At 44.4% G+C, this 18,644-nt stretch overlaps 1 protein-coding gene across 2 annotated transcripts in view; it reads left to right on the plus strand.

Moving 5' to 3' along the window:
* The window catches only part of CPSF2 (cleavage and polyadenylation specific factor 2), a 187,365-nt gene that overhangs the window by 42,627 nt on the left and 126,094 nt on the right, over positions 1–18,644 (plus strand). For both annotated transcript variants that reach the window (XM_085626508.1, XM_085626507.1), the window contains one exon: positions 13,698–13,988. In XM_085626508.1, the coding sequence (XP_085482634.1) occupies positions 13,698–13,988 (291 nt within the window). The remainder of the gene's footprint in view (positions 1–13,697; positions 13,989–18,644) is intronic.

The raw sequence follows: 18,644 nt of genomic DNA on the forward strand, positions 1-18,644 counted from the left end.
TTGACACTTACTAGACCTGTGCTTCTATATTTTCAATGTTAAGTTCAGCACCTGAAATTATAGGGGTGGAGTTATTAAAGCAGAACCTGAGGAAACCTGTATCTTCGACAAGGGTCTTATGTTTAACATTTTAAACCTGCCCAGGAAGTGAAGAATGAGTAAACATCTGTTCCATGTGGTGTCTGATACAGAAACACAGGTGAAACAATTTGACTAGCAGGAACCATTGTCTATCGACCCAGGGGGCCCAGATAAAGACCATGATGGGCTATTTTAAGGGAGCTCAATTTTCGCACGGTGACTTACAGATTTAAAGTGTAGGACACCTTAAGCATTTCAGATTAGATACAGGCATCATTCCTCTTTGGTAGACTCCTTTAACCTGCACGTATCTGGTTTATGCCACTCATAGCCATGACCAAATTATAGGTAAACGATGAATCGGATCCACCTTTTTCTGCTCCACTCCCTTGCTAACTACTCAATAGTTGCAGTAGTGAAACATTATGTGGGGTGTCCTACCTGTTTGTGGCTCCAGTGAAGGACTCTGTACGTTGCCCTGTGTCTCGGGGATTCCTGCTGCCTTTTGCCTGCCTGTGCCCGTGTCTCCCTCCCGCCGCTTGCCGCCGCGCTTGACACGCTAGCGGGTGCGGCCAGGAGGGGGACTACACCTCCCAGTAGCACCTGGTGGGGCGGGGCGGAAGGTCACGCCCACTGGACGCGCCTGGAGGCGCTACAAAATCGCGCTCACCCTCGGTGGAGCGGGGGTGTCCTACCTGTTTGTGGCTCCAGTGAAGGACTCTGCACGTTGCCCTGTGTATCGGGGATTCCTGCTGCCTTTTGCCTGCCTGTGCCCGTGTCTCCCTCCCGCCGCTTGCCGCCGCGCTTGACACGCTAGCGGGTGCGGCCAGGAGGGGGACTACACCTCCCAGTAGCACCTGGTGGGGCGGGGCGGAAGGTCACGCCCACTGGAGGCGCTACAAAATCGCGCTCACCCTCGGTGGAGCGGGGGTGTCCTACCTGTTTGTGGCTCCAGTGAAGGACTCTGCACATTGCCCTGTGTCTCGGGGATTCCTGCTGCCTTTTGCCTGCCTGTGCCCGTGTCTCCCTCCCGCCGCTTGCCGCCGCGCTTGACATGCTAGCGGGTGCGGCCAGGAGGGGGACTACACCTCCCAGTAGCACCTGGTGGGGCGGGGCGGAAGGTCACGCCCACTGGACACGCCTGGAGGCGCTACAAAATCGCGCTCACCCTCCGCGTCGCGGGACCGCGCGCGGGACCGCGCGCGGGCGGCGCCCGGCAGAGGGCGGGCCGTCTGTGGCCGTCTGTGGCCGTCTGTGGCCGGAGGAGGCTGGGCTGGGCCACCCCTCTATCAACCACTCCTTAAAGTAAGTACGTGTACCAGATTTATTAACTGTCAGCACCTCTTACAAATGGCTGCTAGAAGGGCCGCGAAAGCCACACCTGTTGGGATGGTAGCTGGGACACTGGACCAATTTATAACGAGGGCATCATCGGTATTGGAGCACGAAATTGAAATGACACAACGCCGTTTGTCCCAAGACCCGGTCTTACTAAGAAGATCTTCTTTGGGTCTTATTGCTCATGCTAGTTTACCTGCCCCCGCTCAATCAAATTTAGCTACTGAGGATTTTCCATCAACCTCATGCAAAACTGGGTCCAGTACAGACGCCCGGGTCGATGGCCTTATGCAACCATCATGTGGACAGCCTACTAATTTAACTGCGGCCCCAAATGAACTGAGTCTAAATAATGACAATGAATCAAGACCTAAGGAGGGTGCTATTCCAAAGAAGAGGAAGGCTGATACTTCGTCATGGGGTAAAAAATAGAAACAACCCAAAACCACTACAAAATCGCCTCCCCGGTCCACGGTATTTTTGGAGTCTTGCTCCGCTGAGACCCTAATAGACACTCCTGTTGAGAATGGTAGACTATCTGCAAATTTATGCTCCCTGGATTTAGATTTATTAGTGGGAAAATTGAGTTTGGTTCTATCCCCTCTTATCCAGCGTGTGGAGCAAAAGTTGCAATACTTAAAGCCTCCATTTTCCCAAGTCTGGCATCTACTTGTGGAAAATATGGGCCTTAGGAAAGATCTACTTGCCATTCAAACCCAAGTAAAAGCCATAGCTCTTCCGACCAATGCCTTACACCCACAACTTAAGTCAACCGATATCACTGCAAAAGATCAACCCTTAATGTCCAACACACAGGGGTCAACTTTGGGCCCTTTTATTATTGACTCTAACAATAGCCTCAATCCTGTGGACAAGGTACATCCCTCCCAACCCCTGCTATCGGTATCTTCAGCAAATTCTGCTATTCCAGGGAAGGAGTATGTGCTGGAAACATTAATTCTCAAGCTTTACCATGCATCAATCTACCTCCGGATTGTGCCCCATATGTTGTTCTAACGGAGGTCCCAGAGCTATCGAGCAACAAAACAGAATCATATGAGGAACTTAGAAACAAGACTATGCATTGGTTGAATACTCATAGATCCCTGCCTAGATCTATTTATAGTAAAATTTTGTATGTCAGAAGAGTGAGGTGGGTAGGTCCCAGATCTAAAAATGTGGGAGGAGATTGTGTAATTATTAACTTTGAGGACTATAGGGCAGTTGACCATATATGCAGTTGGCAACAGTCAAGCTCTAATACAATGATTAAACCATGGAGGTTAGACTATTTTTATCCAACAGTTCATGCTTATTCTCCTCCCGATTACGGGAGGTTTGATTTGAGGTCACAGCAAGAGGACCTTTGGCACCTTGTATCTAGAAGTAGGGGTAGTCAACCAAGGGGGGAAATGATGGAAATCCCGTTATACAATCGATACAGCTTGCTCGATCAAGTAGATTGACTCCCTGTGTCGTTTAGTTGTTCCCTGCCCTACCAAATTGATGCTTACAAAAAGGATGAAGATTTGATAACCACTAGAAACAAGCATCTGGAGGTGGTAAAAGCTGGACCCAATCCTATGCCACCTACAGAGGCTGGTGTGATGGCCAAAGAGAATCTGCTCACAACAGATGGGGAGTTTAGGGATGAGCTATCCATCTCTATGATTGCTAATTGTACATTGGTGCCTCAATCTCAGTCTATTAGTGTGCAGGCGGACTTTAATTTAGTTGGTTCTGGGACTCATGGCTGTGCTGGCTCCCGCCATGAGGGTAGTGTGGGAACTAAGCTGCCAAACACAAAAGGGTCCCTAAAATTTTTATCCTGGAATATAGCAGGCCTTGTATCTAATTTAGATATCCGGAATTGGTGCACTTTTGTGGATTCCCATGGGATCTGTTTATTTCAGGAAACATGGGCGACAGGTCCCACCAATAGAGCAGGGTATGTAACTTTTGCAGAACCTGCAGTAAAAGGTGTAAGAGGCAGACCGTCAGGGGGGCTGTGTACCTGGATAGGCATCCATCTTGGATTCACGTTGAAAAGAATAGAGACAAACAGCCCTGATCTCACGTGCATCCTGATGTCTCATAAAAGAACACCCAAGCTGGCCTTGATTAATATTTACTCGCGGCCAGTAAAACTCGGTGGAACTTCTGACACCTTGGATATGTTAACTGCCTTACTGCATAAATTGGGAGGCGATGTAGTGTTGTTGATTGGAGGTGACTTCAATTGTCATTTCGAACCATTACATGGGGTCCCCACAATGACCAAGGCTGAGGATGAAATTTGGTCCGTTCCTCCCCCAATTGCCTATCCTGCTAAAAATTGGTCAGCCTTAGTTCTACAACTGACCTCCCTCACCCTCACATTCTCCCTCAGAGCCTGTAATGGTCGCTTTAATAGTGACACTCCTGCTCATTATACTTATAATGGCTTGGGGCATACATCAGTGATAGATTACTTTCTGGTGAGCCTGACATCCTGGTCAAATATCTTAGATTTTACCGTCTGTGGGCGCTCCGAACGTGATCACAACCCTTTGATAACTGAGTTGGATTTTCAACTAACATGTGGGGAGAGTGCTATAACCAGTTCACCCAGATGTGATCTAAGACTAGAGCAAGGTGGGAGAAGAATTCGATGGGCAGCCGCGAAATCTTCTACTGAAATAATGCCAAACCTATATAGAAACGTAGTCCCCCTTCTCGAAAAGGCTAATCTTGCCTTTAGTGATCCTTCTACTATTGATATGACTGCAATCACTGATATCCACAGTGAGATGGTTTCCCTATTAAAGGATACCTTTTACAAAGAAGGTCCTATTAAAATCAAACCACGTCTTGGTGATAACCCCTGGTTTAACAGAGGATGTAGGGACGCAAAATCTGCACTATTACTGGCTATAAGCCAAGGTAACAGACAGTGCATTTTTCAGGCTAGACAAGCATACAAGAAATTGCTAAAAAATGCTAAATCTGAATGGGAGGCTGATCGTTGGGCCGCCATTTCATCTGCCCTCGCGGCAAAGGATGTGAGGTCCTTTTGGAACCTTGTCCATACTGGGAATCCAGAAGGAAGATCTGCAATCATCCCCAATATATCTGAGGAAGCTTGGTCCTCTTATTTTAAAGATCTCTACTCTCTCTCTCCTTCCTGCACTAGTGAAGCCTCTCAGAGCCCCTTGGCTCTGAACCCTATATGGCCAGTGCAAATATTTACACTGGAGGAAGTAAAGATGGCAATACTTAGGATCCAGCCCAATAAAGCTCCGGGTCTTGATCGTATCCCGGGTGATCTATTCAGAGAAGAACTAACAGTTTGTGGCCCTTATCTCCTGGTTTTATTCAACGCGATTCTGCAGGGGTTACCTTTGCCTAGCACTTGGCTTGGGGCGGAGATTATCCCAATACATAAGAAGGGCTCTCCGCTCCAACCCTCTAACTATAGGCCGATTAGCCTTATTGATGTTACACAAAAAAATTATGCCAGGGTATTGTTACAACGCTTGGAGAGCTGGTCTAGTGATAATATCTTGACGCCGCTCCAGGCGGGATTTAGGGCGAAAACCTCAACAATTGATCAACTATTCCGGTTACAAGTGATATACTGGAAGCATGTGACCCTGGAAGGGGGTAGTCTTTATCTTACTTTTGTCGATTTAAAATCTGCTTTCGACATGGTGGATAGAAAACAACTATGGTCCATTTTATTATCAATGGGGGTTCCACCCTATTTATGCCACCAGCTCAAAATCTTACATGCTGGCACCTTTGCAAGAGTACGCTTCGGTAAACAAGGCCAGTTAACTGGAGCCTTCCCGATTGAGAAAGGTGTCAGGCAGGGCTGTGTCCTTGCTCCAACTTTATTTTCCCTTTTTCTCAACGGGCTTATCGAAGATCTCTTAGCTAAAAAAGATATAGACTCCCCCAAATTGGGTGCCCGAAAATTCGGATGACACGCTTCTGCTTTCAAAATCTCCAATGGGGATGCAGCGCGTGTTAGATAAATTCTCCAACTTTTGTTCCAAAAGAAATCTGGTGGTTAACATAAATAAGACTAAGTACATGGTTTTTAATGCAAAAACTGTTAACTGCCCCCATCCAATGATGGATGGCAGACCCCTTGAAAGGGTTTCAACCTTTGAATATTTGGGTGTGACTCTAAATGACAAAATGGGTTGGGGTCCTCAAGTGGCTAAGGCCAATTTAAGACTAACCCAAGCAGCAGGGGGAATTCTTAAAGTACAGAAGAGTTGTACCCTTAAAATAATAAGCGCCCTGCTTGAAATTTTTAAAGTGAAAGCTAGGGCCTCATCTCTCTATGGAGCAGAACTCTGGGGTCACACATCAATAAGCAACCAATCTATAACTGAAAATAACTTTCTAAGACAACTACTGGACCTCCCAAAAAGCACTTCTTTACTCCCATTAAGACTCGGTCTAAATGTTTGCCCAATTGCAGACGCTATTGCCATTCGACCGTTACTCTATTGGAAGCGTCTCTGGAGCACACCTGAGCTGGTGAGCTATAAGGAGGAGCTCAAAGTTGTCATGGCTTCTATTGGTTCTGGTAGGATTCCTTGGCTAGCATTCGTTAAACAGTCACTTACATCGACTGGCTTTGAGGAACTCTGGTCCAATCCTGAAGTTTCCTGCCCAGTTATCACGAAGAAAACTGTGACTAGTGCTGTCAAGGAAACTAACCTAAGGAATCTTTTTCGCTCAGTAAAATCCTCAAGCTTAACTGATATTTTTCTGGATGTAAAATCCTTTTATAGCTTTGAGTCTGCGATTGATTCAATCCAACAAACACTAGCAAAGAAGCTTTATCTACAATTTAGATATGGCACATTGCCTTTTCTTTACATTACTGATAGGTGGAAGGGGGGAGCTGTACGCTCCTGCCCTGGTTGCCTCACTGAGGATGAAACCCCGGTTCATGTCATCCTATTCTGTCCAGCCTACGCCTATACTAGGAAGATATGGATAATTCAGTTGTGCAAGAACCTGTGCATAAAACATTATTTGGCCTTTTTTAGGATATTAAAAACCGATACCAACCCAGTAATTGTCTTTGCAGTAGCTAAATTTTTACATTCAATGTGGATTGCACGAAGGAACTTGATCATTAATGCTGTTTTAATTCAAGATTAAGCAAAATGAACTTTAAGAGAGTAGAAATATTTTATCTTCTTTTTTAGGAATAATATTGTTATGATAATTTTTAAATTCTGGAACTATTTAAATTTTTAAAGGAACAAATGTCTAAACAACCATGTAATACTCTGTGACTGTATGTATGAAACGGACTGCCTGTTTTGTCGTTCTGTTTATTTTTTATGTGCTATTATGGTAAATTTAACCGCAATAAAGCTAAATGAAATGAAAATGAAACATTATCTCCAGGTCTTGTAGGGACTGGTATCCATTCTTATTAGGAAAGCTTGATCTTGGGGTGAAAAAGGAATGTTTGTAAGCTGAACTTATTATAAGAGCAACACATTTATATGCTATCCTTGGTAGGTTTGGTGGTTTATGGTGCTGGAAAATAGATACAAACATTGTTTTCCAGATGACTAATGTTTTACTGCAAACTGCTCATTCAGACCCATTAATTTCTAATATTTTGAGATTCCCCGACGATTTTTGCTTACTTGGGTGTGTATTAAATGGAATGTAAAGAATGTATTTGTGTTAACTTTCTGTTGACTGACTTGTAGGCAAACCCACCCAATTCAAAGTTAAATATTTAAAACTATTGATATGTTTAATTACCTAGGTCAACATTTACAATTTCAGGATAATGCCATATTTGATATGCATCTTGTACCATCCCATAATGTTTTTTTTAAAACCGTCTCAGATGTAGGACAAAAGCAAAGCCAGAGGTGTCAATTGGGAGGACAGAAAGTCATGGGCCCCTTCTTTTCTCCTTTCCCCAGCCATCATTGTGCTTTTGGTCAAAATTGTATCTGGTGGCAATTGAGAACAAGTTTAATACTGCATAACTGCAGTTTTCACAGTAAAAGAACTGATAGAAGACGGTCAGCAGATGTGCAGTGATTTGTGTAAATTTTCAAAGCTTGATTAGTTGTGAGTATATTAAACATATTTTTATGCCAGTTCCTAATTTGTGCTCAGTGTTTGGTGGTGCTTGGCACCGACACTTATTTCAGAATACTGGCACTTACTCATGCCTGTCCATCATGTGGTGGATCTGCCTGCCTTTTTTTTTTTTTTAAAGCAGAGCTCTTACACAAATTGTTCCATATAATAATAAAAAAAATAATACAACCCATGGGTCCAGGTCATCTTTACAGCTTGAGCTGACGATGGAATAGTCCAAAATGTCGCACTTGTGTGTTAGTTTGTTGTTTTCAGTGCTAAAAAGGGCAGTGGGAAGTGTCGACCACGATATCTTCCTGAGAAATATCTTGAGCCCTTGCACTAACAGTTTTTCAAATTAAGCATTTTTTATGGACCATTATTGGAATTATTTTTTTTACTTGTCTTTTATTAATGACATTGCATTGTATCACATAGCAGAATTCGTCATATGCATGTTACAATATGTCAACAGTATTTACCCATGACTGTTTTCAACGATCTCCGCTCACCCAGTGGATTACTATACATAGCAATGCACAACCAGAATTTTATGGATTAGGGAAAAGCAAAGAGTTAAAAGAAACCGTAAACAAAAAACCCTCGATGTATTGGAATTTTATCCAAATCAATGTCCACTTTTCATGTGACATACTTAAATAGAAAGTCATCTCTGCAAGTCTGACATATGTTTAAAGTAGATTTTTTTTAAAGTTGCTCTTGTAGTTAGTGTATGTATGTTGCAAGGAACATTTGGACTAGGATTTCAGACTTTCATCAAGAGGATCGACGACAAACATCTTTTCTGTGGGTTCCTTTGGAACCCATGACGATGATGAAATTCAGAAATTGAGGCAGATTGTTCTGTTGGTGTCACAGATCAAAGACCGTTACAGTTCACAAAATAAAATGTTTCCAGCAAGCACATCATCAGTAAGCAAGTGCAACAACAGTGTTGCTGTCCTGGGAACATGCTATATACTCAACAGATAATATAAAGCCTCAAGCTAGCAGCCAAAGTTAAACCTTCACTGGCAATCCATTTCCAAACAAACATATGGGTAAAGATCTCATTTTATCTACCCTAGTGGAATCTTGGTTTGACTGTTATTCGTATGTATGTGGGCCCCACAGTACTTGTACAACACGTTCACTTAATTCTGCCTATTTTATCTCGAGTTCCAACAAATTTATGCAGCAGTACTATGATGATCCTGATCTCTCCTGTGTGAGCATTCTGATTTGTATGTGGTATGTATTTGTATAGCACAAACCAAAGAAAATAAGCAGCGGAGTGCTTTGTACAGGTAAAGGCAGAGATATAATCAGAGATTGAATTTGGACGTGGGCTGCTCAGTTCTGTGAGGACAAGCACACAAGTTAGTGTCTCAAGTTAGTGCTCTTCAGAGAGGTGGGATTTTCAGCTTTTTCTTAAATTGAAGATGTGTAAGGATAATGTTGATGGATACAGGAAAATTGTTCCAAATCCTGGGTGCATAGATGGAGAAGTCATGTTGCCTTGTTTTTCTTCTTGAACTTCAGTGTTGCTGTGAGTATACTGACGGTCATCTTACATTGTGAACTTGTGAGCTTGGTTGACGGGATAAAGATGATGTGTAGAAATGACCCCTCTTTTCTATTGATTGTCGGAATTTGACTATAAACTGACAGCATATTTTTATAACCGAGAACACCTCTTGAAGAATTTGCATATGTTTGATATTATTTAACAAGTATTACACTCAGTGTGTGTCTGAAGGAGGCATCACAATGCATGTTGGACTAATATGTCATGGGTTGGAGTTTGAGGAAGGCATATGAAAGGTGAAAGAGGCCTGGGGCCCCACAAAGTCTACTGATTATTTGAAGGTTTTTGGGATCCATTTGTCTTTCGTGCTTTTCTGAAATATGGGAAGATAAAGAAAGCAGAAGCAGTTGCCAATCAATTTCAAGATGTCCTCCCTGAACTCACCATTTCTACTGTGTTTACTTCGTCTGTAGGTTGATATAATGAATGAACAGTCTATCACTGATAGATCTGATATTTTATACGTCTGTAATGGACAGTTCCATTTACAGAGGTCATTAGGCCCTTCCTCTTGAAAAGATTTGTAGATGATATGCAACACTTTAGTTATTTTCTCACATGGGAGCTAGTTCAGGATTTTCAGGGCTGGAGTAATGCACGTTTCCTCAGGATTAAGCAAATTCTTGCCGATTGTTTGTCTTTCCCTGGGGTTTCTGAATCTCCTTCTTTGGAGCGCAGATGTAGACTATATATTAGAGCACTTGTGAGTTCAGTCTTATGATTCATTTGTGGTAAAGGGAGCACCCCTCTCAACATCACAAGTTGGATGTTTTTATACTTGCAACTGAAGTAATGTGTTGCCTAAAGGAAAACTCGTGGTCAGACCTAAAAGCCAACCTTTTTTTTTCTTTATATAATGTCTGCCCTGTGATGAGGACTATATCCATCTCAGAATACCAGTCTTCAAGAAAGTGCCTCTTTTTACATGGTTAGCCCCCCACCTTTTGCCTGGAAAATTATGTGGTTTTGATTATAAGTGCACAAGGTCCGTGCCAACCTGGTCGCCTGCACCAGTGCTCCTTCCCTAAAACTGTACCAAGATTGGCACGTCAGACCCCTAGTAAGTCCCTAGTAAATGGTACACCGGTACCTTGGGCATTGGGATGAATAGGGTCCTCTAGGGACCTCTCACCTAGGTCATGCAAATTGCCACTGCAGCATGCATGCTTGGTGCAGACAAAAATGACAAAGTCGATATTGCACACTGCTTGTGTGCCATGCCCAGCAGCACTGCCCACGGTATAGCTATGTTTGCCCTCTAGCAGGCCTTACAAGTCCTAAGTCAGGATGCACTATTTCTCAGGTGTGGGTATATCTGCATGAGAAGATATGTCCCTACAATATCTAAGTCTATTCTTAAATATTGTAATTTCCAGTGAAGCCATAGAGGGTACATGGGCTGAAAACTCGACAACTCCAGTTCCCCAGCACCATGATGGCTTCACTGAGCACAGGAGTATTTGATACCAAGAAACTCCTCTTAATAATCCAACACTGATTCCAGTGTGGGATTTATTGAAATATATACCTCAAAGGTGCCCCTGGAAACCTACCAACCCTGGTGTGGTCTCTGACTGGCTTTAGGCAGCCTGCCAATACCAGACATGTTTCTGGGACGCTGGGTCAAGAGCTGTTGCTCTCTAAGGCCAGAAACAAAGCCCATCCTGGGCGGAGGGGGTCACCCTTTCTCCCCCAGGATGAGCACAGTGCTCGAGACGTGAGCTTCAAAAGCCTTGCCGCATATGTAATGTAACCCCAGGCTCTGATGGTAGTGGCAGATGGCAGCCCCCAGTTCAAACACACTTTTGGTGGGAGAAACAGCATTAAAACCAAGATAGACTAGGAGGTGTGCCCCACCTTCGCCAACTCCACCCTTCAGGTGCTGGAGGCGAAGTTAAGCACATTTTTCAGTGCCCACCATCTTCAAGATGGTGTGACTTATCCAATCTGGAGTAGGGCTATGCTCCTCTCCCACAAAAGGGTGGCATAATAGTGGATGTAGACACCCCAGGTAAGGAACCCTTTAGTCCCTACCTCTTACTCACCTTTAACACCCCTAAATCTAGCATTTAGATGGCTCCCCCAGACCTTGAAATCAGAGTCCTGATGACCTAAGAAGACACAGAAACTGCAGCATCCCACCAGCAGAGAAGACTGCAGATACCAACTGACTTGGCCCAAACCCTACTGTCATGTCTGCAGCCCTCTATGGTCCTCCGCCAAAAGAAAACCTGTCCTGCAGCCCAGCGACCTCAAAGGCCTTGGGAGGACGTCCTGCCTTCAGCAAAGATCAAATCTCCCGTGCACAGATGACCTGTCTAGAAGAAACAAACTTAAAAGAAAAGGAATTCAGCCCTAAGGAACTGCCTCTGGACCCACCTCTGCAACCGACGCCCACGCCCTGAGTCCAAGTGGCCCACCGTTCCAGTAAAGGTTCCCCAGTGCATCTGAGCCAGAGTCCACTGTGGACTAACCCCTCGCTAGACTCTACCCCAATGCCTGCAGTCTGAATCCAAAGACTGTCCCTGACCGCGACCTGCCCGGTAAGCTGTTCGCGACGCCAAAGGACAACACTGCACCTGAAGTCCCTGGGCCTTGGGGAGCTTGACCAACGGTGTCCCTATGTCCCCTAGCATCAGAACTTACCTGGGCAGCTGCCGGTTTTCTTCGTGCAGCCTCTTGGCCAGCACCTGCAGCCTCTTTCCAAAACTGATTCTCCCCCATTGAATTGCATTGGGCGCCTGACACTGCGTAGGTGCTCTGCACTCTGCTAACCCTGGGCCACTGAGGGTACAATTTTGGTGCTGCCTTGCGCCGCCCTCCCAGGCTCTCCCGTAATTACTTTAACTCCAGGAGATCAACCCCTGACTCAGCTTTACTCACCTGTGAGCAGCGCATCTTCAATCACCCCCAGTCTCCATTGGTTTACATTGGGTACCTGACCCCAAATTTGACCTCTGCACCAACCACCCCTGTGCCGTTGGTGGTGCATTCTTGGTACCAATTTGAACCTTGCCTAGTGTTGACGTGAAACCCCGAAGACTGGATGTGTAAGTTGTGTACTCACCTGAAAAACTGCATTCTTGTTTTCCTCCATATGTTAACATTGCACAGCCTGAAAATTGCTGAAAAACATACTTGCCTTTTTGCGTACATCTTAGTCTTAAAATAAATCTCGAAAGAAGCTTATTTTTCTAAAATTGCTGTGTGGGTTTCCTTTTTGACTCGTGTGTCATTTATTAGTCACTGTGTGCATAACTAATGTCTTACACTCCTCTATATTGTGTCTATGGCTGCTCGCCCACACTTCCACAAATAGAACACTTTGGTGAGCTCTGTACACAAATCTCTGGACTCTATGCACGGTATATCCACCTAGTGGTATACCATATACAGAGCCAGCTTCGGCATTGTTTATTCATAGGAAGTTTCTGCTTATCCAGAACTCTTTTTCTGAGGTCATTTGCTCTCCTAATGTGATGTTATTGGTTGTTTTCGAGACTGATATACTTAGCGTTGTGAATATGCTTAGTAAGGTAATTTCTAGTCAGAGCAAAGACCTCAAAGTATCCAGAGAGCCCCTGGTCTCTGATGGTCCAGGAGGGGAAGCTAAGCTACATTTTTCAAATAAACTATTTCATCACGGAGTGTGTCATGATTAAGATTAGGCTACAAAACAGCTAACCTGGCTCTTCAAGGTAGCAATAGAATAAAATTTTACTGAAGGGAAGGAAGCCACAGCTTTTCTCTTGAGTAGGGTCTAAAATTATGTTTCAACGAAAATGTTTGACCGTCTGGTCTAGGTAAGGATCCCAAGTTACCATTTCCATTGTTTGGTTTGGCAGCCGCCTTTGGAGCTCTCTCCTACACACAGCAAGGAGGAGGGTGGAAAGAAGCTATAACCCAAACTTAAGTGTATATTGAAAGAGCTGTGTCTAGAATAAAATCAACTTTGTGGCAGGGTCTACATTTATGGTGCTTTTTTCCTTTGTTTTCCACATAACCCAAGAATTCTCCCCCTTCGCTATCTGACCTTGCCTAGTAATTGTTAGCTACACTTTTAGATCTCCTAATGCACCAGTCCTCTTATCGAGAGATTACAAAGTCCAACCTGTGACCTCCTACTGCTCTAGTGTGTTCAGGGCTGCCACTGTATTACTTTTATTGAGAATCCTCGGCAAAGGGCTAGACATATACAAATGCATCTGGTCGATAACTAAGGAATTATTAATATGCTCTCTGCAACTTTGTCCTTTCCTACCTTCTTCCACTTCACACCAGCAACATGCAACATTCACTTTATTTTCCGAGACAAGTCTTAGAAACCTTTTGCAGACTTAAGATTGCTTTGTCCTGCTTACTGTACGTGTACCCCAATGATGGTACTGTCAGAGGGCTGTAACTTCCAAACTCCATCTTCCCAGTTACTGCAAGGACCGAAAGCTCAGGGCTGTTGTACTAACAGTTTGAGGGTTAGCAAGTACCACGGCAGATTAGTAACTAGATAGAATGTTGAGCACAATGTATGTTAATTTTTCAACATCTGGCCTTTCCTCACATGTGTTTTTCATTGTAGGTAGAATGGATGAGTGACAAACTGATGAGGTGTTTTGAAGACAAAAGAAATAATCCGTTCCAGTTTCGACATCTCTCTTTGTGTCATGGTTTTGCGGATCTTGCTCGAGTGCCCAGCCCAAAAGTGGTCCTTGCCAGCCAGCCCGATTTGCAGTGTGGTTTTTCACGCGAACTGTTTATTCAGTGGTGCCAAGACCCAAAAAACTCAATTATATTAACTTACAGAACTGCCCCTGGTACACTTTCCCGGTTCCTGATCGACAATCCAACAGAAAAAGTGATAAATATAGAGGTAAGGTGACGTCCTTTTAGCATCTTAAACAAAAAAAAGTGATGCTTCAGAGAGCAAATATTTTAGTTTGTTATAACTGCCCAGATTTGTAGCTCTAACATCAATAGAAATTGGCAGCAGTTTAGCAACCCCGGGTCCAGTACATAGTCCAATTTCCTGCTTATTCAAAACACAAAGTAATCCAGGCTTCCTTGCATAGCAATGTAATGCAGACTTTTAGAATCAGAAATGCGTATAAGCCTTGAAGCCCAGTAGATGTGAAATGTATGTTGACTATCAAGTGTCTAGCAGTTGAAATTTGGAAATGTCGTACCATTGCTGTTATAGGAAAGTTATTTACATTTTACTGGTGACTATTTTGGAAATTGATAAATTTATCGCGCAGGATGATAAACAGCAATGGATGTTTATTGCTTATGTTGAAAAATGTGCGAAAGTCCAAAAAAAAAAAAAGGTGAATTTACAAAACAAAGTAATCGTAGATAATCAAGAATCAAGTTTGGTAGTTTGCACGAGTTGATATTCATGTTTGGGAACTGTACGAAAAGGTTTTTGCAAGCACTTGCTGGTTGCGCTGCCCTGGGAATCCAGCCAGCTCAAAATTAATAGTTTAAAGGGGATTACACAAAATCCTCTAAACATTTTACATTTGCCTACAGGGAGAAAGACTGTAGAGCAAGGGTCTCCAAACTGGGGGAGAGCTCACATATGAGGACCTCCAGTGATCCCATAAGGGATGCCAGGCTGTGGTCAAAAGCAGCATTATGCTGAAAACAGTCCTTTGTTTTAAGCAGAAAAAAATAGCGGCAGTAGGCCGCTCTGTAATGAGCCATCTCTAACATCTTTTGTCCTGTATATCCTGGCTGGGAGACGGTGTTGAAAGGGAAGGGACTCAAAATATTCTTCAAAACCTCCACCCCTATTTTTAATAATCACACTGTGGATACTTTTACATGTTAATAATATCTGCCTGACCAGAATAGTGTGTTTGTCAATCATGCATTTGATTGCATTTTTAAAACTGTAGCAGAACTTAGCTGCAATATTTAAATAAGTCTAGGCGTACTTAAACATTGGCAGTTTAATATTGAATTTTTTTGAGAGGGGGCCCCAGTGATTTTTTTTTTTTCTTCTGGGGGGTGTAGCATTAAAAAGTTTGAAGACGACTGCTGAAGAGGGACTGATTCGTACACAGATGGCATAAAAGATCAGAGTAGGCTACGTCGGGGCTGGCTGCAGATTCACTTTGCATTAAGACATTTTTAGACTGTAAACAGTTACAATGTAAACCGAGCTAGGTTGCTTTTTTGCATGTGCAGATTGATATAAGCAAATCGTCCCTATTGCGTGTTTTAAAATAGTTATGCCAGTGAAGAGATTTTATTTAAGCAGTATCAGTGAGCTAGAATAAATGCGGTGGAAGAATTGGCCAAGATTCACAATCATGTCGATTCTGGTCCAAACGTACTGCTAGGTCACAACAACATTGACTTAAACTGACGGCCTTATGTAGTGCCTAGGTTTTTGAGGTCCCACCCTGAACAATGACATTTTTCAGTCCTTAGCACTTTTTCTCTCCGTTTCATGTTTTCACTTCCATAACTAGATAAGCCATTGAATAGACAGAATGTGATTTTTCACCATTTCTCTTTATGATTGACAATTGACTCTGTGAGAGGGTCAGGTAGTGTATAACTTAAAATGCTCTAGTTTCGTTTTTTTATAATTATTATAAACCTTTTGCTCTTGCTACGAGATCCAATTTTGCCTATCCTAGCAGACCATCAAGCCTTAGTATTTTTAGGTCTCGCCTAGCCTTGCAGGGCATGCGCTGCTCGCTCGGCGAGACCTATAGTGAGAGAGTAGATTTGAGAAGGGGACTGGAAGCCCCGCCCCTCATTTTCATTGGCTGGCATCACCGTTTATGCTAAATGGTGGGCTGCTATTGGAAATTAGTTTTTTTTGTTGCCGCCTTTTCGTCCGGCCGATCCGGACAGGATCGTCTGCTTTGCGGCTGTCGCGAAGCAAATTCTTATCTTTGTCGGGGCCATCTGGTTATAATTAGCAGTCTCAGGTTACTTGTCTTGTTTTCGTTCCGATTCTGCGCGCGCAGGGGCCATCTGTTTTTTCGCGTCCGTGTAAGGCTTGTTTTGGGTAGGCAGCGCAGCAGCTTGTTTTTTTTAATGGAAGTGTTTAGGGTTTCACGATTGTTACTAAAATGATCTTGTAAAATAAAAGCTTGTTATCTCTTTGTCTACTCTTGTCGTCTCTTGCCTCTTCTTCCTGTTTGCCCCCCTCTCTCCATAACACTATCCCAGCTCGTCGCCACCTTCTCATCTCTCTTACTGTCTTTTAGACCCCATTGTCTCTTCCAGCATGCCCCCTTTCTTCTTTTTCTTGCTCTGTTGTATTTCGCCCTTTTCCACGTGCCGTCTTGTCATTCTATTTTTATTCTCTCGCTTCCCTCTTCCTCTTATTCCCTCACACATATCACTCCTCTCCTCACGGTCTCCCATCTTCATATTCCACCCTCTATCACACCCATCGCGCACTGCCTGCTCTTTGCGTCTCCCCTCTCCACCTAGCTCCCCTCTCCCGCCTTGCGCACACCCCTCTCTTCGCGTCTGCACATCTCCCCATCTCAAGCTTAACTTCCTGTGTCACTCCTGTCCTGTGGCAGTCGCGCTGTCCTCCGCGTGCTCGTCTGCCACTAGGCTGCTCTGCGGCAGTCTCGCTGTCCTCCACGTGCTCAGCTGTCAGCAGACATATGTGGTGATTTGTGCACGGGCTGAATTTTGCCTGTGCACCAGTCTTTGTTGACAGCTGTGCACTGGTGGCCCTATGACAGAACGTCACTCTCCGAAACAGCTGTGTGGAGGCTTCTGTGTGACAGCCTTTGGTTCCCAAGGTTAGCTGTTTCCAGCCTCTTCTGTTGCAGTCCCGTTGCCCTTTTCTTGTGTGTCAGACTTCATGCCGCTTTTTGGCTGTTGCATTTAACTTCCTACGGGCTGAGACTGGGGTACGTTTTGGTGCAGTCTCACTGTCCTCCGTGTAGGGAGGTGTCAGAAGGTTTGGCAGTTGCAGCCTCACTGCCCTCAGTGTAGGTGCAGTCAGTGAGCTGAGCTGTTGCAGTCCCACTCTCCACCCTGTGGACAGCTCCTGAAGGTTGCTCCCGGCAGTCTCACAGACCTATCTGGGTGGCATGTCTGCAGCATCCTTTCTGGCAGTCTGGCTGCACCTCCGATAGGCACTTTTGTCATGTCTGTTCTGTTGGAGCCCCACCCCCTCCATTGCAGGGTGATGCTGGCAGTATTATTGTCCACACAACGGATGTCTGATAACACACAGAACAGAAGCGCTGCGTTTTTACATTGATGGAAGAGCAGTCCAATATCAGCAGTCACATACCCCATTCTAGGAAATCTGGTTGGCTGTCCCTGTTTCTGCATTCTGCAAAATATGCTAATATTTAATGACCTGCCTAGTGATTCCACGATGGCAATACACCCATTGTCTGAGTTCAGTGAGTGAAATAAACATTCATATTCGGCAAAAAAAAAACACTATGGTATGTGTTGTGTTGGTAACTGATTTTGTTCTCTTATGCAAGGGTAAAAGTTAAGGCCTTCAAATGGTTTTTGTTCTTTCTAACCTGCCTCAGCCAGGCCTAAACTATTTCAGTGTCTCCTTCTCTTGAAATGGTGACTAATTGTTTACCAGTTCGGTACATCAATAATGTCTTAGCTGAAGACCTTGTACAATAAATCGAGCCATGTTGGAAAACATTGATTAGAGTGTGGGGTGACCAGAGTCTACCTTCATTTACCCTGTACTTTTGCGCCCCTGTCAGGCATTCAGCCGCACATACTTCCTAAATAAGCTTGTAGTAACTGAGTTCAGCTTTAGAGGCAGTGATTGAGATGCCTGTGCCCGGGTTACTAGCAATTAGAGTTGACATGCTTGTATTTATCTTGTTCCATTGAAGTACTCCGCGTTCCTTTTTTAGGTCTCGCTTGAGCCAGCGCATGCGCTGCTCTGGCGAGACATTTAGTGAGTGGGCCTTAAAAGGCCGACCACAGCTTTTTGTGTGGCCTAGAGCGTGCGGTTACGCGCACAGTTACGAGCCGTCATGGCTCATTAAGTGCATCACTCGCGGGCACCCTTACAGCCTGCGATTGCGATCACTTTCACTTTGACGGCCGTGTCACTTTCACGGCCGCGCTGCCTTTTTTTAATCTCCTTTCTCTCTCCCTTGCCATTGAAAAAAGTAGCCATCCAACTACAGGGTCAAATCAAAAACACTTGTCTGCTCCGTGCTTATAATTATTCTGGTGCACCGAGAGGCAGCAATCAGTGCCTTGGCCATCGGAAGTGCGTCAGTGAAAGTGACGAGCCCTGTCTCCAGGTCCTGCTTGTTTTTTAAGAAGCCTTAAACGCAGTCGAGCATCGAGCCCAGCGCAGCTTCCTGTCAACGGTCGTGGGGCTCACAGACACCGTACCTCAGTGCGCCTCTCTCATTCTCCCTAATCACCACAAGCACATTCAGCTGAAGATTACCAGACTGTAGCAATCACCTAAGGTGTGTCCTCTCCAAGCATCCTTAGCCTTTGCAGGTTGCCTGTCAGAGTACCCACCACAACCCCTTAATCAGAAGTG

The sequence above is a fragment of the Triturus cristatus genome, chromosome 9 (assembly GCF_964204655.1).
Source record: "Triturus cristatus chromosome 9, aTriCri1.1, whole genome shotgun sequence".
Taxonomy (NCBI): domain Eukaryota; kingdom Metazoa; phylum Chordata; class Amphibia; order Caudata; family Salamandridae; genus Triturus; species Triturus cristatus.